Source organism: Jaculus jaculus, chromosome 8 (genome assembly GCF_020740685.1).
Source record: "Jaculus jaculus isolate mJacJac1 chromosome 8, mJacJac1.mat.Y.cur, whole genome shotgun sequence".
Classification (NCBI taxonomy): Eukaryota; Metazoa; Chordata; class Mammalia; order Rodentia; family Dipodidae; genus Jaculus; species Jaculus jaculus.
This window is the reverse complement of record NC_059109.1, coordinates 41,016,466-41,039,227: the sequence shown is the minus strand read 5'-3', so window position 1 is coordinate 41,039,227 and position 22,762 is coordinate 41,016,466. Positions and strand designations below refer to the sequence as shown.

The 22,762-nt window shown below is 41.6% G+C and overlaps 1 protein-coding gene across 2 annotated transcripts in view; it reads right to left on the bottom strand.

Moving 5' to 3' along the window:
* Positions 1-22,762, bottom strand: part of Bub1b (BUB1 mitotic checkpoint serine/threonine kinase B) — an 85,127-nt gene that overhangs the window by 49,351 nt on the left and 13,014 nt on the right. For both annotated transcript variants that reach the window (XM_045157345.1, XM_045157344.1), the window contains exons 3-5: positions 13,563-13,622; positions 12,091-12,235; positions 7,365-7,561 (exon numbers count right to left, since the gene is read on the bottom strand). In XM_045157345.1, coding sequence (XP_045013280.1) covers positions 7,365-7,561; positions 12,091-12,235; positions 13,563-13,622 — 402 coding nt within the window. The remainder of the gene's footprint in view (positions 1-7,364; positions 7,562-12,090; positions 12,236-13,562; positions 13,623-22,762) is intronic.

The following is a 22,762-nucleotide window of genomic DNA, read 5'->3' as shown; positions in this document are numbered from 1 at the left end:
AGTAGTGCAAGCCTTAATCCCAGCACTCGGGAGGCAGAGGTAAGAGAATCGCCATGAGTTCGAGGCTACCTTGAGAATAGAGTGAATTCCAGGTCAGCTTGGACTAGAGTGAGACCCTACCTCAAAAAACAAAAATATAGGGGCTGGAGAGATGGCTTAGCGATTAAGATGTTTGCCTGCAAAGCCAAAAGATCCCAGTTCGATTCTCCAGGACCCACATAAGCCACATGCACAAGGGGGCACATGCATTTGTAGTTCGTTTACAGTGGCTGGAGGCCCTGGTGAACCCATTCTCTCCTTCATCCTCTCTCAAATAAATGAAATATATTAAAAAAACACAATAAATAAATAAATAAAATCCCAGGAGGGAGCTAGAGAGATGGCTTAGCAATCCAAGGCACTTATTTGCAAATCCTGACTGCTTGGGTTCAATTCTCCAGCACTCTCCATGTAAAGCCAGATGCACAAAGTGGCAAGTGCTTCTGGAGTTCATTTGCAGTGGCAAGAGGCCCTGGCATACCCATTCTCATTCTTTCTCCCCCTGCAGATAAATAAGTACATTTTTTTTAAAGTTCTGAAACTGCATTGATGACATCTTGTTCAGTGAGTCCTACCCTCAGTAGATTCTCACAGCAAACAGTAAAAAGCCTGAAAAAAAATATCACAGGAATAAAGAGCTACATCACAATGAGAACATTTTGGCAAGAATGATTTATATCTCTTTTTAAATGTGTAAGTTTGACCAATGAAAATTCTCTGGGGATGGAGTGATGCCTCAACAATTAAAAGTACTGGCTTTCAAAGCCTTAAGGTCTAGGTTGGATTTCCTAGTACTTACATAAAGCCAGATGCACAAGTGGCATGTGAATTCATTTGTAGTAGCATTAGGCCCTGGCATACCCATTCTTACTCTTTCTCTCTCTGCTTACAAATAAATAAAACTTTAAAAAAAAATAGGGCTGGAGAGATCACTTAGTGGTTGAGGCACTTGCCTGCAAAGCCAAAGGACCCAGGCTTGATTCTCCAGAACCCATGTAAGCCATGTGTACAAGGTGGCACATGCATCGAGTTGGTTTGCAGCAGGTAAAGGCCCTGGCATGCCCACTGTCTCTCTCAAATAAATAAATAAAAATTAAATTAAAAAAATACTCTGAGCTGGGCATGGAGGCACACACCTTTAATACATGAGTTTGAGGCCACCTTGAGACTCCATAGTGAATTCCAGGTCAGCCTGGGCTAGAAAGAAATCCTACTGTGAAAACAAACAAACAAACAAAAACCCATAAAACACCTCTGAAATGGGGCTAGAGATATGCTCAATGGATAAAAGCATTTTGCTTGCAAAGCCTGACTGCTAGGGATCAATTCCCAGAACCCAGGTAAAGCCAACAGCACAAAGTGGTGCATGAGTATGGAGTTCATTCACATTGACCACAGACCCTGACATGCCCATAATCTCTCTCTCTCTGTCAGATAAATAAATTTAAGGTAAATTAATTAAATAAATAAATACTCCAAATAGCAAAAATAGTCCAAATAGCTGGGTATAATGGCACATGTCTTTAATCCCAGAATATGGGAGGCTTAGATAGGAGGATAACTAAGAATTTGAGACCAGTTTGGGGCTACAATGTGAGTTTCAGGTCAGCCTGGGCTAGAGTGAGAACCTGACTCCAAAAAAACAAAAACCTCTGGAAAAAAGAAAAACCACTGAATTGTCCTGAGGATCGTATCTAGAGTGTGATTACCATAATATCTATAAAAATAAGGGCTGGAGATGCCTCACTGGTTAAAGGCTCTTGCTTGTAAAACCTGACAGCCTGGGTTCAATAAAGTAGCACATGCATCTGGAATTTGTTTACAGTGGCAAAAAGCCCTGGTATGCCCATTTCCTCTCTCTCATTCTCTATCTCTGATTGCAAGTAAATACATATACACTTTTTAATTATAAAAATCAGGGACCTGGGGAAATTCCTTAGCAGTTAAGGTGTTTGCCTGCGACGTCTAAGGACCCTGGTTCAATTCCCCAGGACCCACATAAGCCAGATGTACAAGAGGGCGCATGCATCTGGAATTCGTTTGCAATGGATGGAGGCCCTGGCATGCCCATTCTCTCTCTCTCTGCCTCTTCCTCTGTCTCTCTCTCTCAAATAAATAAATAAATAAAATATTTTAAAAAATCAGGCCAGGTGTGGTGGCACACACCTTTAATCCCAGCACTCAGGAGGCAGAGGTAGGAGGATTGCCGTGAGTTTGAGACTACATAGTTAATTCCAGGTCAGCCTGGGCCAGAGTGAGACCCTACCTTGACAAACAAAAAACATAAAAAATAAATAAAATAAAATATCAGTTTTGCATCAAGTTTACCATAAAACTTTTAAAAAATTACAGAATCATTGAAATGGTAAGTAAGCACTTACACCCCCTTCACTTAAATAATTGTTAATATCCTGATATATCTATTTTATCACTGTTTGTCTTTCTCCAGAACACACACAGTTTTGTGTGACCCGAATAAAATTAAGTTACACACCACATGAAATCTTTCATTAGTAAAGCTGGCAGAAGTTTGAAAACTAAACTTTCTATGCTGCTGTCACAATTTTAAAATATTATCAGAAAGGAGAAAAAAAAGTAAATAGACTGCAGGTGCTGGCTAGAAAGAACACAATCTGCCCAATATAGCTTCTCTCTTTTCCACTGCTAGAATTAAAAACTCCAGACAACATGCAAAAAGAGAAACTGACAACTCTGAAAAGGAAACAAAAGCAAGTGGACTGTGGAGAGGAGTCAAAACTTAAACATCCTACACTGGGTGGTTTCCTGTTTTGTTTTGTCTTATTTTCTCTTGTGGTTTTGAAGTATTGAAATAGTGTTATGGGAATCTAAAACTCCTAAAGAAATTCCAACTTTCTAGCCAAAGGAGTGGGAATAGATTTTGGGGACAAAAAGTATAGGAGGAATATTTAAGAAGACTAAGCTGATGGAGAATGTATGCACAGAAAAGGCATTAAGAACAAAATTATGACATATCACAACAACCCTTGAGCAGCACATGTACGAGAGAGACCAAAGCAGTACAAGTCTTGAAAACTAAGCTGATATTAGAAGTACTAACATAAGGTGAGATGAATGTGTGATGCCTGAAACATGGTTGTTTTCAAAGAAGACATTGACTTTTTCCAGAGAATATCAATCAACAGGATTCAGTGTCTTAACACAGTATCAGACTAACTGTTGTGGACATTATTCATAATTATTGGACACATAAAAAAAGCAGAAAAGGCTGGGCGGGATGGTGTACGCCTTTTATCCCAGCCCTTGGGAGGCAGAGGTAGGAGGATCGCTCTGAGTTCAAGGCCAGCCTGAGACTACATAGTGAATTCCAGGTCAGCCTGAGCTAGAGTGAGACCTTACCTCCAAAACAAGGGAAGAAGCAAAGAAAAAAGGGAGGCAGTGAGGGAGGGAAGAGGTAAGAAGGGAAGGGAGGCAGAAGTAAATGGACAACTATGATGTATTTATGGCAATCCAAGTCAAAATCCCAGAAAAGTGACTCTAAAACTGATACAGAGAGCTAGATACCATGATCTTCACCCATCATCCCAGCACTAAGGAGGCTAAAGCAGGAGATCTTGAGTTTTAGGCCAAACTGTGCTCCATAGGGAGAGTCTATCTCAAGTAAGTAAACACACACACACACACACACACACACACACACACACACTTTAGAGAAGGATGGAAACGTGACATAGTGGTAGAGTACTTGACTAGCACACACACAGAGTTTGATCCCCAGCACTGAAAAAAAAAAACAAACCCACAAATGTTAAAGCTACTAGAAATGCTACAAAATAAGAACAAAGTTCTAGGGCTCGGGACATAGCCCAGGTGGAAAAGTGCTTGCTTAGTATGCATGAAATCTTGGATTCAGTCCCCAGAATGGCACAAAGAATGTAAGCCTGGCAAACAAGAAGTACAGGCAGGAGGATCAGAACTTCAAAATCATCCTTGGCATGGAGCTGGAAAAGATTACACTAAGTGAGGTAGCTAACAGGCTCACAAAGTCAAACACTGCATGCTCTCTCTCATATGTGGATACTACTGTCAAATTTTTAATAAGAACCAGGCTGACCTGGAATTCACTAGTCTCAGGGTGGCCTTGAACTCACGGTGATCCTCCTATCTCTGCCTCCTGAGTGCTGGGATTAAAGGCATGAGCCACCACATCTGGCATCAAAAATTTCTAGATTTCTAGGTGAATGGAGTAAAAGACAGTAATAGAGGCCAGGAAGCTAGAAAGGGGTCATGAGGGAAGGAAGAGGATGGCTAAGAGGATACAGGTCTGGAAAGATGGCTCAGTGGTTAAGGCGCTTTTCTGAAAAGCCTGAAAACCTGGGTTTGATTCCCCAGTACCTATGTAAAGCCAGACGCACAAAGTGGCACATGTGTCTGGACTTTGTTTGCAGTGGCTAGAGGCCCTGGCCTGCCCATTCTCTCTATCTGCTTCTCTCTCTCTCTCTCAAATAAATGAACAAATAAAATATATTTTTAAAAAATTAAAAGACAAGGGGCTGGGGAGATGGCTCAATTGGTAAAGCACTTGCTATACAAACATGAAGATCTGAGTGCGGATCCTCAGCACCCATATAAAAACTAGGTGTGGTAATACATACTTAATATAGCAATGCTTCTAAGGTACAGATCCCTAGCACTTGCTGGCCAGATAGTCTAGCCAAATTGGTGAGCTCCATGTTCACTGAAAGACCCTGTCTCAAAAAAATAAAGTGAAGAGCAATTGAGAAAGACATTTGGCATTGACTTCTGCCCTGTATACCTATATCTAACTATACACAAAGACAATTTAAATAAATTAAAAGGCATGAGGTTGGACTACGGAGGGGTACAGTGATTAAAGGGGCTTTAAAAAAAGTTTTTATTAGCATTTTCCATGAGGCTTTTTTGTTTTGTTTTGTTTTTGTTTGTTTTTCGAGATAGGGTCTCACTCTAGCCCAGGCTGACCTTGACCTGGAATTCACTATGGAGTCTCACGTTGGCCTCGAACTCACAGCAATCCTCCTACCTCTGCCTCCCAAGTGCTGGGATTAAAGGCATGCACCACCACGCCCGGCTAAAGGGGCTTTCTTATATAGCTGTGGGCCTGGGATTGGATTCTACAGCACCAATGTAAAACAGGATGCAAAGGCATGCCTGCCTCTCATACATGTATACACAAACAAATACATTTAAAAAAAATGTATGAAAGGGGGCTGGAGAGGCACTTGCCTAAGTTCAATTCCCCAGTACCCACATAAGCCAGATGCACAAGGTAGTATATGCATCTAGAGTTCATTTGTGGTGGCTGAAGGTCCTGGCACTCCCATTCTCTCTCTCTTAATCTTTCTCTTTCTTTCAAATAAATAAATACATTCTTTAAAAAGAAAAAAGGCATGAGGGGGTTGGAGAGATGGCTTAGTGGTTAAGGCACTTGCCTGCAAAGCCTAAGGACCCATGTTCAACTCCTCAGATCCCATGTAAGCCAGATGCACGAGATGACACATACACAAAGTGGCGCACCTGGAGTTTAATTGCAGTGGGTGGAGGCCCTCGCATGCCTATTCTCTCTTTCTCTCTCAAATAAATAAAATAGCACATGCCTTAGATCCCAGCACTTGGGAGGCAGAAGTAGGAGGATCACCATGAGTTCAAGGCCACCTGAGACTGAGACTACAGAGTGAATTCCAGGTCAGCCCAAGCTACAATGAGACCCTACCTCAAAAAACAAAAACAAACAAAAAAGGTCATGGGTTCAATCTCTACTTTCCCAAAGTTAGACTTAATCCATGAAAAACATTTCAAAGTTTCAAAGGAGAAAGTAGGAGGAGGGAGGGAAGTATCATGGTATACAGTTTACAATTGTGGAAGTTGTCAATAAAAAAAAACAAAAACAAAACTAAACAAACAAAGCAAACTCAACAGGATAATTCTATGCTCTATTTACATGACATTATGGAAATACAAAGTATACGGCTACAAAACAGATCAGTATTTGCCAGGGATAGCTTAAGAACAGATATTAAGTACTAATGGACTATATGAGGAAATTCTTTTTTTTTTTAATTTTTATTTATTTATTTGAGAGCAACAGAGAGAGAGAGAGAGAGAGAGAGAGAGAGAGAGAGAGAGAGAGACAGAATGGGTGAACTAGGGCCTCTAGTCACTGCAAATGAACTCCGGATGCATGCGTCCCCTTATGCATCTGGCTAAGGTGGGTCCTGGGGAATTGAGCCTCGAACCCGGGTCCTTAGGCTTCACAGGCAAGCACTTAACCACTAAACCATCTCTCCAGCCCAAGGAAATTCTTGTACCAGATGCAGAACTCTTCTATATTTTGATCATGGTGACAGTCACATATATGTGAAAACATACACCATATACCTAGGACTGGATTTTTCTGTATGACTAATAAAGAAAACGGTCTTTAAAAAAAAAAAAAAAACTGAATAGATGGCCAGGTATGGTAAATAGATGGCCAGGTGTGGTGGCGCATGTCTTTAATCCTAGCTCTTGGGAAGCTGAGGTAGGAAGATTGCTGTGAGTTTGAGGCCAGCCTGAGACTAAATAGTGAATTCCAGGTCAGTCTAAGCTAGAGCAAGACCCCATCTCAAAAACAAACAAAACAGGGCTGGAGAGATGGCTTAGCAGTTAAGCGCTTGCCTAAGAAGCCTAAGGACCCCGGTTCGAGGCTCGGTTCCCCAGGTCCCACGTTAGCCAGATGCACAAGGGGGCTCACGCGTCTGGAGTTCGTTTGCAGAGGCAGGAAGCACTGGCGCGCCCATTCTCTCTCTCTCCCTCTATCTGTCTTTCTCTCTGTGTCTGTCGCTCTCAAATAAATAAATAAAAATTAAAAAAAAAAGAAAAAAAAAAAAAACACCTGAACAGAACCAGGTGTGACACACCTTTAATCCCAGTGCCAGGAAAGCAGAGGTAGGAGGATTGCTGTGAGTTTGAGGGCAGCCTAAGACCACATAGTGAATTCCAGGTCAGCCTGAGCTAGAGAGAGAGCCCTTCTCAAAAAATAAAAATAAAAAGCCGGGCATGGTGGCACATGCTTTTAATTCCAGCACTCAGGAGGCAGAGGTAGGAGGATTGCCATGAGGTCAAGGCCACCCTGAGACTACATAGTGAATTCCAGGTCAGCCTGGGCTAGAGTGACACCCTACCTCAAAAACCAAAAAATAAATAAATAAAAATAAAAATAACAAACTGAACAGTAACTAAATAAATATAATTTGTGATATATGTGAGAGTATTTCATTCAGATATTTACATAAGAGCAAAACAAGTTCCAGAGAAAGCAGTTTTACCGGTGCTGGGACTGCAGTCTTTCTAGTGGTTCAGCCTTCCGTTGAATTCCTTCTTGAAACACTGTATCTGCTCTCTTAAAGTTTTCTCTAGCTTCATATTCTTCAGCCCATGAGATATAGAACTGAGCAAGTGAAACACCAATCCCTTGGTTGTGTAAATAACTGTACATATCCAAAGGCTCATTGCACAAATGTCCCTGTAACAAAGTAAATGTGTTAGGTTAACCAACTTCCTCCCACTAATTAGATGCATGTTATGAACCAAACAATCACTGGAGAAACTATATTCAACTCCTGCACTGAAGAAAACTCATTTATTTAATATATTTGGATAAGTACCATATTTGAAGGAGCCAAAGAAGAGGTGACATTTGAGCTTTGCCTTGAAAAAGAAATGAACTCTCACCAGGTACAAAATAGAGGAGTAGGAGACATATTTCAAAGACAAAACAGCATAAGCACATGGTAGTGGTAGTGCACACATTTAATCCCAGTACTTGGGAGGCAGAGGTAAATGGATCACTATGAGATCAAGTCCAGCCTGAGCCTATGAAGTGAGTTCCAGGTCAGCCTGGGCTAGTGTGAGACCCTACACTAAGAAAAAGAAAGGGCTAAAGAGACAGCTTAGCAATTAAGGCGCTTGCCTGTGAAGCCTAAGAATTCATGTTCAATTCACTAGGTCCCACATAAGCCAGATGTACAGTGACGCAAGCATGCAAGGTTGCGCATGCATTCAAGGTTGCACATTTGCACAAGGGGTTGCATATGTCTGGAGTTTGGTTGCAGTGGCTGGAGCCCCTAGTGTGCCAATTCTTTCTCTCTCTCACTCTTGCATAATAATAAAAAAAAGGCCAGTCTGTTTGGCTTGCCTCAAAAGAAAGGAGGGAGGGAGGAGGAGAGAAACAAAGAAGAGACAGAGAGAAAGAAAACAGAACAAGTGACCAAAGAGAAGATTAAAAGTACATCATGGGCTGGAGAGATGGCTTAGCGGATAAGCACTTGCCTATGAAGCCTAAGGACCCTGGTTCGAGGCTCGATTCCCCAGGACCCTCGTTAGCCAGATGCACAAGAGGGCGCACATGTCTGGAGTTCGTTTGCAGTGGCTGGAAGCCCTGGTGTGTCCAGTCTCTCTCCCTCTCTCTCTCTGCCTCCTTCTCTCTGTCGCTCTCAAATAAATAAATAAAAATAAACAAAAATAAATAAATAAAAGTACATGAGGGCCATGCTGGGTGCAGTAGTGTACACCTTTAATCCCAGCACTTGGGAAGTGAGTTTTAGGTGAGCCTGGGCTAGAGTGAGACCCTACATATAGGGGGAAAAAATGGGCTAGGGAGATGGCTTCACAACTAAAGGTACTATCTTGCAAAGTCTGCTGGCTCGGTGTTCAATTCCTCATACCAGATGCACGAAGTGCCACATGAATCTAAAGTATGTCTGTAGTGGCCAGAGGACCCAAAATACCCATTCTCTCTCTTTCTGCTTGCAAATAATAAAAATATTTTAGGAGCTGGAGAGATGGCTTAGTGATTAAGGCACATGCCTGAGAAGCCTAAGGACCCAGGTTTGATTCTCCAGGTCCCACATAAGCCAGATGCATGTAGTGGCACATGCATCTGGAGTGCATTTGCAGTGGCTAGAGGCCCTGGCTTGCCCATTCTCATTCTCACTTTCTCTAATAAATAAATAAGGTCTCACTCTAGCCCTGACCTGGAATTCAGAGATTCTCCTACCTCTGCATCCTGAGTGCTAGAATTAAAAGGTGTGTGCCATCACACCCAGCATGATGTATTTTTGACATGTCATTCTGTAAAGTCGTGGCCATAAGAAATCATTGCTTTTCTTTTTTTTAGTTTTTGGTTTTTTGAGGTAGAGTCTCACTCTAGCTCAGGCTGACCTAGAATTCACTATGTAGTCTCAGGGTGGCCCTCAGACTCACAATGATCCTCCTACCTCTGCTTCCTGAGTGTTGGGAGGAAAGGAGTGAGCCACCACACTGGGCAAGAAATCACTGTTTTATTCCAATTAACATGACATCATTTTTATTTTCATTTTTTCTATCTATTATCTACCCATCCATCTATCTACTGAGACAAGGTCTCATTTTGTAGCTGGAATATGGCAATGAAGATGGCCTTAAACTTGTGACAATCCTCTTGCTTTTGCCTTTGAGTAGAGTACTGAGACTACAGCTATGAGCCACACATCTGACTTCAATTATCTATTTGGTAGTAAGTTCAATATAGGAAGGCTGGAAAGATGGCTGAGCAGTTAAAAGTACTTGTTTGCAAAATCTTCCAGTCCAGGTTTAAAAAGTAGCCTAAAGGCCGGGTGTGGTGGCACATGCCTTTAATCCCAGCAGTTGGGAGGCCTAAGTAAGAGGATTTCTGTGAGTTAGAAGCCAGCCTAAGACTATATTGTGAATTCCAGGTCAGCCTGGGCTAGAGTGAGACCCAACCTCAAAAAAAAAAAAAAAAAAAGGCCCAGGTGTCTGGAGTTCATTTGTAGCAGCAGGAAGCCCTGGCATGTCTATACACATACATACATACATAGTCAGTTGTTGTTCCTTTTTTTCAAGTAAGGTATTACTCTAACCCAGGATGACCTGGAACTTACTCTGTAGTCCCAGGCTGCCCTCAAATTCATGGTGAGTCTCCTAACAGTGTTTTCCAAGTGCTGGGATTAATGGCGTGTGCCACCAGGCCCAGCTGTACATGCACATTTGTATGGAGGTCAGAAGTACAGGTGGGTGATTTCCTCTATCACCATGTGTATGTGTGTAATCTGTGGTGTGTTTATGGTGCATGCATATGGGTGGATGTGTATGTACAGATGCACATGCTCTATCCATATGCACGTGAAAGCCAGAAGAGGGCAATGAATGTCTTCCTCTATTGCTCTTCTTCCCTATTTCCTTGAGAAAATCTCTCACTGAACCTGGAGCTCAGTTTTTGGTGGTCAAGCAATCTTCCTGTCCCCACCCACTCAGTACTAAATAAACAGGTACAAATGTGGCCTTGCTCAGCATTTTACATGGGTGTTAGGGAGCAAAGCTGGGTCTTCATATATATGCTGCTAATGCTCTTATCCACTGAGCCATCTCTCCAGCCTTTCCCTGTATTTAATTTACTTTTTTATTTTTATTTTCTTCATGTAGGGTCTTGCCCAGGCTGACCTGAAATTCACCATGTAGTCTCAGGCTGGCCTTAAATTTACAGCAATCCTCCTACCTCAACCTTTCAAGTGCTGGGATTAAAGATGTAAGCTACCATGCCTGGTTCTCTTTATTTTTGAGGCTGAGTCTCTCACTGAACCTGGAGCTCACCAATTTGGCTAGACAAGCCAGCCAGTATGACCAAGGGATCCCATCTCTGCTTTTTTTTTTTTTTTTAAAGCACGGGGGCACCTGCCATCACACACAGCATTAGGGCATTAGGAAAACATTTTTGGCTATAATGATATGCTAGATGAAAGAAATTCAAAGACTAATAAGACACTAAAATAGAGCCGGCGTGGTAGCGCACACCTTTAATCCCAGCACTCAGGAGGCAGAGGTAGGAGGATCTCCGTGAGTTCGAGGCCACCCTGAGACTTCATAGTGAATTCCAGGTCAGCCTGGGCTAGAGTAACACCCTACCTCAAAAAACCAAAAAAAAAAAAAAAAAAAAAAAAAAAAAGACACTAAAATAACACTTTTTATGGTAGGGATTCTTATAAGAGCAAGAAAGGGAGACCAACATAACCAAGTAAACTTTTCCTATTCTTCCCTCCTCCAGTACATTTGCATGGCCTATTTCTGTTTAGAATAAACAAACAAGAAGCCCATCCTGGGATAGAGAGATTGCTTAGTGGTTAAGGGTCTTGCCTGGGAATCCTAAGGACCCAGGTTCAGTTCCTCAGTACCCATGCAAACCAGATGCACAAGGTGGCACATGCATCTGGAGTTCATTTGCAGTGGCTAGTACCCATTCTATCTGCCTCTTTCTATGGAATAAATAAAAATTTTAAAAGTCCATCCTCATTTAAAAATCATAGAATCTGCCAGGCGTGGTAGCACACGCCTTTAACCCCAGCATTTGGGAGGCAGAGGTAGAAGGATCTCCATGAGTTCAAGACCACCCTGAGAATACATAGTGAATTCCAGGTTAGCCTGGACTACAGTGAGACCCTACTTCAAAAACAAAACAAAACAAAAAAAACCACAGATCTAATGATCAATCCTAAAAAGTACAAAACCTCATCATGCTATACTTAAATTCTTAATTCAGTCATCACTTACTTAGTAGAGTAGGCAGTATGTTAGTCTCATAAATCTAATTTTTTCTTTATTTGCAAGCAAAGAGACATAGAGAGATGAAAGACAGAGAGAATGGCCACTTCAGGGCCTTCAGATGCTGCAAACAAACTTCAGATGCATGTGCTACTTTGTGCATCTGGATTTACGTGGGTACTGGGAATCGAAACCAGGTTATTAGGCTTTGCAGGCAAGGACCTGACATCAAATATACCTCACACACTACACCATACTACACACACATCAATTTTTTTTTTTTTTTTTTTTGAGGTAGGGTCTTGCTCTAGACCATGTGACCTGGAATCCACTATGTAGTCTCAGGTTGGCTTCAAACTCTCAGCAATTTTCATACTTTTGTCTCCTGAGTGCTAGGATTAAAGGCTGCGCCATCACAGCCTTTGAGCTAATGTTTTTTTAAATGCATATAACACTTACCAATTTGAGCCAAAGACTGAGAAATCGAGGATCGCTATAATAACGTTTTTCTCCTTGTAGTGCTTCTATGGCTCTTTCCAATAATGTTGACATGTTACTCTCCTTACCCCCTTGAGGATAGTTCTGCTCTGTCCAGCTAATGTACCTGAATGGGAAGAAAAAGCAAGAGTACATTTTGAGTTGAAAGTAAACTTCTATTCTGGCCCTAAGACCCATTCTAGACTTTTTAAAAAATATATTTTTTGTTTTATCTATTTATTTATGAGAGGGGAAGAGACAGATAGAGAGAGAATGGGCATGCCAGGGTCTCTAGCCACTACATACAAACTCCAGATTTTTGTGCATCTGCCTTAGATGGGTCCTGGGGAATCGAACCTGGGGTCCTTAGCCTTCTCAGGCCAATGCCATAACTGCTAAGCCATTTTCCTAGTCCCCATTCTAGACTTTTTGAGCAGAAATAGCTTAACATATTGAAAGTATGTTTCTTAGTGGTCCTCAATGCCATACTGAAAGCCTCAATCTCTCAAATTTTTCTAATGTATTTCTAACATAGGATCTAGGGAATCCAAGGGTTAGGAATAGAAAAATACAGGTCATGGGCTGGAAGGATGGCTTAGAAGTTAAGCGCTTGCCTATGAAGCCTAAGGACGCTGGTTCGAGGCTCAATTCCCCAGGACCCACGTTAACCAGATGCACAATGGGGCACATGCGTCTGGAGTTTGTTTGCAGTGGCTGGAGGCCCTGGTGTGCCCATTCTCTCTCTCTCTCTCTCTCTCTCTCTGTCACTCTCAAATAAATAAAAATAAAAATATTTTAAAAAAAAAAGAAAAATACAGGTCATATTGCATGTCATAAATTCTAAATGTTTTCAAACATAAATACTGTGATGGTATGGATCACATGCCCACCATAAACTCATATATTCTGAATGCTTAGATCCCGGCTGGTGACAATTATGAAGGTGGAGCCTTGCTGGAGGAGGTATGTTGTTGAAGCAGGTTTAGGGATATTACAGTCAGCTCCCCCTTTTGTAGAACTCACTCTCCTACTGCTGTTTGCTACCTGCTATGGCTGAGGTGATGTGCAGCCTCTGCTCTGCTTCCTTGCCCCTGCCATCATGAAGTTTCCCCAGGAGACTATAAACCAAAAATAAATCTTTTCCTCTCATCAGTTGCTTTTAGTCAGGTGCTTTGTTCCAGCAATGTGAACCTCATGGGGAATGGGGTTTAGTTCAGAAGTATATCACTTACTGAACATTTGTACAAGATCCTGGGATATCTATCCATAAAATCAAAAACAATCAAAACAAAACAAAGTACCTCAGAAAATGAATATCCTGGATTTATGTCTTCCCCAAGACACCACACATCACACACTCCATCACACCATTCCACATACCTCAATTTGAGAAACACGGCCAAAAGGGCCGATCTGTTAATGCTTCTGTTGCTCTTTTTAAGTAAAATACCCACCTATCCCAGACATCCAGAGGGTCATTGCCAGTGTAAAAGCGAATTTCAGATTCAAATGCCCTAAAATTTAAAACAGAAAATGTTAGCATATATAATACCAACTATAGCCAGTAAACAGGTATCATTTCCATTTTTATTCACTTGTTATTTAATATTGATCTAAATATTGGGCTGGAGAGATGGCTTAGCGGTCACTCTCAAAAAAATAAAAAAATCAATAAAAAATTTAAATATTGTACTAGCGTTTGAGATTTGTTAAACAGAAAGAATTATAGAATAGAAATAGTCCAAATAGAAATTTGGACTGGAGAGATGGTTTAGTGGCTAAAGGTACTGGCTTGCAAAGGACATCAGTTGTGGTTTAATTTTCCAATATCGACATAAAATGAAATGCACAAAGTGGCTCATGTGTTGGGAGTTCCTATGTAGTAGCAGGAGGCCCTGACATGCCCATACTCATTTTTATTCTCTCTCTCCAATAAAGAATAAGAATACTAAAAAAAAAAGGCTGGGTGTGGTGACACATGCCTTTAATTCCAACACAAAGGAGGCAGAGGTAGGAGGATCAGGTAGGAGGATCGCTATGAGTTCAAGACCAGCCTGAGAATACATAGTGAATTCCAGGTCAGCATAGGCTAGAGTGAGACCCTACCTCAAAAAGCAAAACAAATGAACAACAACAACAACAAAAAAAAAAAAAAAGTAAAGGGGGCTAGGAAGATGGCTCAGAAGATAAAGGCTCTTGCTTGCAAAGCTAGCTGACCCACATGCAATTCCCCAACTATACATGTAAAGCCAAAGAAGCATTCATTTACAGTGAAGGGGCAAGAGACCTTGGCATGCCCACACACATGTGCAAGTAAATAAGTCAACTTAAAATAATTAATACTACTAATAATAAGTAGCCAGGTATAGTGGTGAATTTCTGTAATCCCAGCACTCAGAAAATTGAAGCAGATGAACTGTTGCAAGTTTATGGTTGGCCTTGGCAACACAGTAAGTTCAAGGCAAACATAGGATGCATGGTGGGAACCCTGCCTCAAAAATAATACATCTATACACATGCCTGGACTGAAAGGTAACTCAGAAATCAAACTGGGGTGGAGCTAAAAACCTCCTCCCTGTAGACCAGAAGACAGAAAGCTGGAAAAAGCTGCACTGCATGCAGCTCAGATTACAGGGAGGGGAAAGGCCTAAGTGAGGTTAGGGGAAGAGATTGAGTGAAAGAAGGGTGGGAGGTGGAGGGCCAACCAAAATTCAAGATATTCTGAATAAGACATATGAAAACCTACTTTTTTTGAATGATGGCACATTCAGAAGCCATAGAGTGTCACCAGAAAATTTACAGTGCCAGAGATGGGATACCTTCCAGTGAGTTGTTGGCCAGGGAGGTTCTTGTTGCCACCAAAACATTACAGGCTATTTCCAAGGCCCTTGGTTTTGCAAGAGAAAGAGACGGGTAAGACCCCATTGTTGAAGGCTTTACATGCCTGAGTAGCAAAGTCACTGAGAAACCAAGCTGGTGCTGAGCTGAAAACCTCCTCCCAGCAGACCAACCGACTGAAAGCTGGAAAAAGCTACATTGCAAGCCTTGAGTTTGGCCCGCCAGGCCAAATGATCCAATTGGGTGCAACAGTGGCCATGTCTGTTCTGGGGGAAACCAATTGCTGACTGGAGGCCTGCTGCACAGGAGGTAATACACACCTGATACTGAAAACCTATGACAGGGAGGTCATGAGCCCTAGGGGTATAACGCCTGTTGGTGTCTGGCTAAATGCATATATTATGCTCACCAAACTGCCAGGTAAACACTTCCCCTTAATGTTCATACTTATATTAATGTTAGTCTCACTTGTGGTTAGAGAAACTTCTCTTTTCAGATGGCAGCAACCTCTGGGATGACTTGGAAGGTATCAAAGTGCTGAGAAGAAGTGACAGAGGAGTGCTCAGAGCACTGAAAGATCTATCACACTTTCTAAGGCTCACCGTCCATTGTGGAAGAGGTGGTGGAAAGAATGTAAGAGTCAAAGGAAGGGTAGGATTGCTTACAATGCAATCGTCTAGACAGAAATTGGCCTTAATATCCATGACCTCACAGTGCCTAACACTACCTTCACAAGACCCTCATTAATAGGAGGAAAAGATGACTACATTAAAATAAGAGACTAATGGAGAGCGGGAGAGGATACGATGGAGTGTGGATTTGTGAAGGGGAAAGTGGGGAGGGAACCATTAACATGGTTTATTGTTTGTAAGTAGGGAAGCTGACAATAAAAGATAATAATAACAGGTCTAAGAGCTGGAGACATGGCTCAACAGTTAAAAAGTAGCTTGCTTGCTTGCAAAGTCTGACAGCCCAAGTTCAATTCCCCAGTATACACATAAAGCCAGATGCAAGAAGTGGCAGATGCATCTAAGGTTTGTTTGCAGTGGCAAGAGGCCCTGGTGTGCCCATCTCCACACATGCTTGCAAATAAATTAATTATTTTAGGTCAGGCATGGTGGTGCACACCTTTAATCCCAGACTCAGGAGGCAGAGGCAGGAGGATCACCATGAGCTTGAGGCCACCCTGAGACTACATAGTGAATTCCAGGTCAGCCTAGGCTAAAGTGAGACCCTACCTTGAAAAAACGGTTTTTTTTTAAATATTGGAGGGCTTAGTAGATGGCTCAGTCAGTAAAATGCTTGCCATGGAAGCATGAGGACCAGCATTTGTATCCTTAGCACCCACATGAAAGCTGGGTACAAGCCGTGAATGGTGGCACACATCTTTAATCCCAGCACTTGGGAGGCAGAGGTAGGAGGATGGCCATGAGATCAAGGCCACCCTGAGACTACATAGTGAATTCCAGGTCATCCTGACTTAGAGTGAGACCCTACTGTGGAAAACAAAAAAACAACAGCAGCAAAAAAAAATCAAATTTTGGCCCTCCACACATGTGTAACCGCATGCATACATGAACACACAGCACATACACAGTAGTTTTAAAAGTCTTAAAAATATTTTAATTTATTTATTTGAAAGCAATCCAGGCAGAAAGAGACAAAAAGACAGGAAAGTGAGTATGGGCACACCAGGGCTTACTGCCACCTCAAATGGATTCCAGATATACTCGCCACTTTGTAAATATGGCTTTACATGAGTACTAGGGAACCAAACCTGGGCCATCAAGCTTTGTAAGCAAGTACCTTTAAGCATTGACCCATCTCTCCAGCTCCTCCTCCCCCTCCTGTTTCTCAACCCCCTCCCCATGGTGGTATGATTCAAGTGTCCCTCATAAACTTAGGCGTCTGAATGCTAGGTTCCCAGTTGATGGAGATTTGGGAATTAACGCCTCCTGGGGCAGTGTATTGTTGGGGGCAGGCTTATCGGTGTTAATAGCCAGTTTCCCCTTGCCAGTGTTTGGCACACTCTCCTGTGGCTATTGTCCACCTTATGTTGGTCAGGGGTGATGTCCACCTTCTGCTCATGCCATTGTTTTCCCCTGCCATCATGGAACTTCCCTTTGAGCCTGTAAACCAAAATAACCCCCTTTTTCACACAAGCTGCTCTTGGTAAGGTGATTTGTGTCAGCAATACAAAACTGACTGCAACATCCCCCAAATACTTTTAGACATAAAACAGTTTATACACCTAATAAGTAATGCAGGCCTAGGGAGATGGCTCAGTGGATAAAAGTATTTGCCTATGAAAGCATGAGGGAGGATATGAATTCAGATCTCCAGAATCCATATTAAAAACCAGATACAGCAGGGTAGGGTGGAGCAAGCCTTTAATCCCAGTACTTGTTGTGAGTTCAAGGCCAGCATGAGACTGCATGGTGAATTCCAAGTTAGCATGGACTAGAGCAAGACCCTACTTCAAAAAATTAAACACACCCACCCACGATACAGAAGTGAGTAGAATGTCTGTAATACCAGCACTCCTATGATGAGATGTGAAATACAGACAGGAGCATCTGTAAAAGCTCATGGGCCAACTGGCCTGGTATTATACAGACAGGAGCATCTGTGAAAGCTCATGGGCCAACTGGCCTGGTATCCAAAGCCATGAACAACATACAGTACCAACACTGAAGGTTGTCCTCTCACCTCCACATGTACATCATGGACCACATACATTTGCACTCACACCAACGTATGTGTATGTACATAGAAAGAGAGAGACAGAGAGAGAGAGATGCAAAAACCTGAATTAACAATACAAAGCAGCATGGTACTCTATTAAAATTGCCAAAAATAGTTGGTAAAAGCTTCAAGGAATCAAAAGGATTTCTCATAGAAGCAGCCTTAAAAGGTAGAGTATTGCCCACCCCTCCCCCAAGAAAGCTTAGAATTAAGAGGCACCCATAACATGAAAATGAAAAGGGAATTTTTCTAGAAGACCACTTGCCTAGTATACAAAAGGTCCTGGGTTCAATCCCTAGTACTGAACATAAAAAAGGGGGCAGAGCTGGGCATGCTGCACTTGGAAGGCAGAGGTAGGAGGATCACCATGAGTTCAAAGTCACCCTGAAACTACATAGGTAATTCCAGGTCAGCCTGGACCAAAGTGAGACCCTGCCTGGTGGGGGGGGGGGGAGGGGAGAGGGCAGAGAAGGAAATGAAGACTGACTAAAGTTGAGAAGGTAGGAGTTTATCCAGAACAGACTGTGGAGAATAAACTATAGTCAGTATTAAGAATAGAGGAACTCGGGCCGGAGAAATGGCTTCATGCTTAAGGCACTTGCCTGCAAAGCCCAAGGACCCAGGTTTGATTCTTCAGGTCCCAGTTAGCCAGATCCACATTGTGGCACATGCATCTGGAGTTCATTTGCAGTGACTAGAGGCCCTGGCGCACCCATTCTCTCTTTCTCCCTCTGTCTCTAATAAGTAAATTTTAAAGGAACTATTTATTCACTCATAGCCTGTCTGCTAGCCATGTCCACTGGGCTTGCTCTCCTGTCCTGACATCACTTGTACTGATATCATCATTAAAACATTTTCATAATGGAAAAAGAAAGAATAAATGGACTTCATATTCTATCTGCTCATGTCACTATTGGTTCCTTACTTGGAAAGTATCTTGAATATAAAAGTAAATATTTCAAAATATCATAAGGAAAAGGAGGCAGTCAGACATGACAGCACATGCCTATAATCCCAGAATTTAAGAAGTCAAGAAAGGAAAATTGAGAATTCAAGGTGATACTATCTCTAAAGAATCTATATTCATGACCTCACAGAGCCTGGCACTACCTACACAAGACCTTCATGACAGAAGGAAAAGATGATATCAATAAAGAAGAGAGACTAAACTGGGCGTGGTGGTGCATGCCTTTGATCCCAGCACTCGGGAGGCAGAGGTAGGAGGATTGCCATGAGTTCAAGGCCGCCCTGAGATGACAGAGTTAATTCTAGGTCAGTCTGGACCAGAGTGAGACCCTACCTCAAAAAACCAAAAACAAGAAGAGAAACTAAGTGGAAAGAAGAAGGGATTTAATGGAGGGTGGATTTGAGAGGGAGGGAATAGAAGTGAGAGAAGTAATTCTCATGGTTTACCTACACTTATGAAAGCTGTCAATAAATAGAAAAGAAAAAAAAAGCCGGGCAGGGTGGCACACACCTTTAATGCCAGCCTGAACTACAGATTGAGATCCAGGTTACTCTGGGCTACAGTGAGGCACCACCTCAGGTGGGGAAAAGGAGAAGGATCTGGAAAGTGAGGTTACCCAGGCCCAGAAAGTCAAATGCCACATGTTCTCTCTCATAGGTGGATCCCAGCTTCAAATATTTAGATTTGGAGCTGGAGAAATGGCTTAGCAGTTTCAGGTGCTTGCCTGCAAAGTCTAAGGACCCAGGTTCAGTTCTCTAGTACATACATAAGCCAGATGCACAAAGTGGTACATGTGTCTGGAGTTCATTTGCAGTGGCTAAAGGCCCTGGCATGCCCATTCTCCTTCCCTCTATCTGTCTCTCTTCCTCTTTCTTAAATAAATAAAAAAAATTTTTTTTTTTAAATTTAGGTTTGTATGTGAGTTATACTGACAGTCAATAGTACAGGCAAAGAAGCTAGAAAGGGACTATGAGCAAGAGAGGAGAAGGGAAGGTTTAAGGGAATGGTATTATTAATACGTAAGTAAAGGGGCAGAACACTGAAGGTAGAATGGCCTAAGTGCAATCAGGGGAAGGGATGGAGGAAATGAAAGGTGGGAAGAGGGTAAATCAAAATTTAAGGTGCTACACTCCAATCTTTATCTGTGTATGCTTTCATTTTTATTATAACATACAATGAAATACATCAAAATTGTAAAGCATACTATTATAGGTGCCATTAGATCTAACAATGTTAGTATACTATATTTGTTTCAAATCTTTTTTGTAATTTTGACATGGTGGAGTTAAAGCCCCCTTTGTATTCATCACTTTTGTCTATTTTCTCCTTCCTGTAGGTAACACTGTTCTGAAATTGATGTGTATTCTTTCTGTACATGGTTTTTGTATAACTTTACAGCATATGTGTGCATCTATAAATATTTAGTCTTGTGTTTTTAATTGTTACACTATTGACATCCTCTTAGCTGTATTCTGAAAATTGCGTTTTTGCTCATTTATTTTGAAAATTTATTCATGTTGATGTTGATCTAATTTTCTTATACTATATTCTGATGTATATGAGGCATTTTGATTATTTCTATTTTTGTGTATGTGGTATGTAACATCAACATGGCAGAGATTTTTGAAAGAAAAGAAGTATTTTAGGATTATATTTGTAGTATCAAGTCTATTTTCAAGGTCTATGAAAATTTGGATGTACAGAAACAAATATTTCACAGTTCAAAAAATAAAATTAGGGCTGGAGAGATGGCTTAGCGGTTAAGCGCTTGCCTGTGAAGCCTAAGGACCCCGGTTCGAGGCTCGGTTCCCCAGGTCCCACGTTAGCCAGATGCACAGGGGGCGCACGCGTCTGGAGTTCGTTTGCAGAGGCTGGAAGCCCTGGCGCGCCCATTCTCTCTCTCCCTCTGTCTTTCTCTCTGTGTCTGTCGCTCTCAAATAAATAAATAAAATATTTAATAAAAATAAATAAAATAAAATTACTCTGTTGCATAGCTTAAAAAAAATTAAGGTGCTATAAATAAGCCACATGTAAACCTACTTCTGGGATGAAGAGATGGCTTAGCGGTTAAGGCACTTGCCAGCAAAGCCAAAGAACCCAGGTTCAATTTTTCAGTATCCATGTAGAGGCAGATGCACAAGGTGGCAGGTGCATCTGGAGTTCACTTCAAGTTTCTAGATGCCTTGATGTACTCATTCTCTATCTGCTCCCCCCACATAAAGAAAATCTACTTCCTTGCTAGCCAACAATATATGTTAAAAAAAAAATAGGACTGGAGACATGGCTTAGCAGTTGAGGTGCATGCATGCCTGCAAAGCCTGAGGACCCAGGTTCAACTCCCCATAACACACATGAGCCAGATGCACACAGTGGCACATGTACCTGGAGTTCGTTTATAGCAGCTGGAGGCCCTGACATACCCATTCTCTGTCTCTGTTCTCTCTCTCTCTCTCTCTGCAAATAAATAATTTTAAAGAGAGAGTGAGTTTTAGCAGAAGTATCCTATGGATGTGGATAATAGTGCATGCAGATTATGACTGGAAAAATTTCAGGGTCAGGGGTGGTGTGGTTATTTGAATATATGATTCCACAGACTCAGGTGTTTTATTAAAATAAGAGTTTGGGGACTGGAGAGATGGCTAAGCAGTTAAGTGCTTGCCTGTGAAGCCTAAGGATTCCAGTTCGAGGCTCGATTCCCCAGTACCCATGTAAGCCAGATGTTCAAGGTGGCGCATGCGTCTGGAGTTCATTTGCAGTGGATGGAGGCCCTGATGCACCCGTTCTCTTTCTCTCTCTCCACCTTCTCTACCTCTTTCTCTGTCTCTCTCAAATAAATGAAAATAATTTTTTTAAAAAAAAATGAGAATTCCAAAGACATTCTTCATGGAAATAGAAAAAACAATCCAAAAATTCATTTGGAATCACAAAAAAAAAAAAAACTCGAATATCTAAAGTAATACTGAGCAACAAAAATAAGTCTGGTAGTATCACAGTACCTGATTTTAACCTATACTACAGAGCCAAAGTAAAAAAACCAGAGTGGTACTAGCACAAAAACAGACATGTAGATCAATGGAACAGAACAGAAGACCCAGATGTAAGTCCAGGTAGCTATAGCCACCTGATACTCGATAAAAATGCCAAAAATACTCATTGGAGAAAAGACAGCCTCTTCAGCAAATGGTGCTGGGAAAACTGGATATGTATCTGTAGAAGGATGAAAATAGATTCTTCTCTCTCGCCATGTGCAAGAATTAAGTCCAAATGGATTAAAGACCTTAACATCAGACCTGAAACTATGAAACTGCTAGAGGAAAAAGTAGGGGAAACTGTTCAGCATATTGGTCTTGGCAAAGACTTTCTGAATACAACCCCAATTGCTCAGGCAATAAAACCACAGATTAATCACTGGGACCTCATGAAATTACAAAGATTTGTACTACAAAGGACATAGTGAATAAAGCAAAGAAGCAACCTACAGAATGGGAAAAAATCTTCGCCAGCTAAATATCTGATAGAGGATTAATATCTAAGATATACAAAGAACTCAAAAAGTTAAATAATAAGGAATCAAATAAGCCCAATCAAAAAATGGGCTATGAAGCTAAATAGAGCATTCTCAAAGGAAGAAATACTAATGGCATATAAGCATCTAAAAGAATGTTCTACATCACTAGTCATCAAGGAAATGCAGATTAAAACATTGAGATTCCATCTCACTCCTGTCAGATTGGCTACCATCATGAAAACAAATGATCATAAATGTTGGCGGGGATGTGGAAAAAGAGGAACCCTTCTACACTGCTGGTGGGAATGCAATCTGGTCCAGCCATTGTGGAAATCAGTGTGGAGGTTCCTAAAACAGCTAAAGATTGATCTACCATATGACCCAACTATAGCACTCCTAGGCATATACCCTAAGGACTCATCTCATTTCCTTAGAAGTACGTGCTCAACCATGTTTATTGCTGCTCAATTTATAATAGCTGGGAAATGGAACCAGCTTAGATGTCCCTCAACTGATGAGTAGATAATGAAGATGTGGCACATTTATACAATGGAGTTCTACTCAGCAGTAAAGAAAAATGAAGTTATGAAATTTGC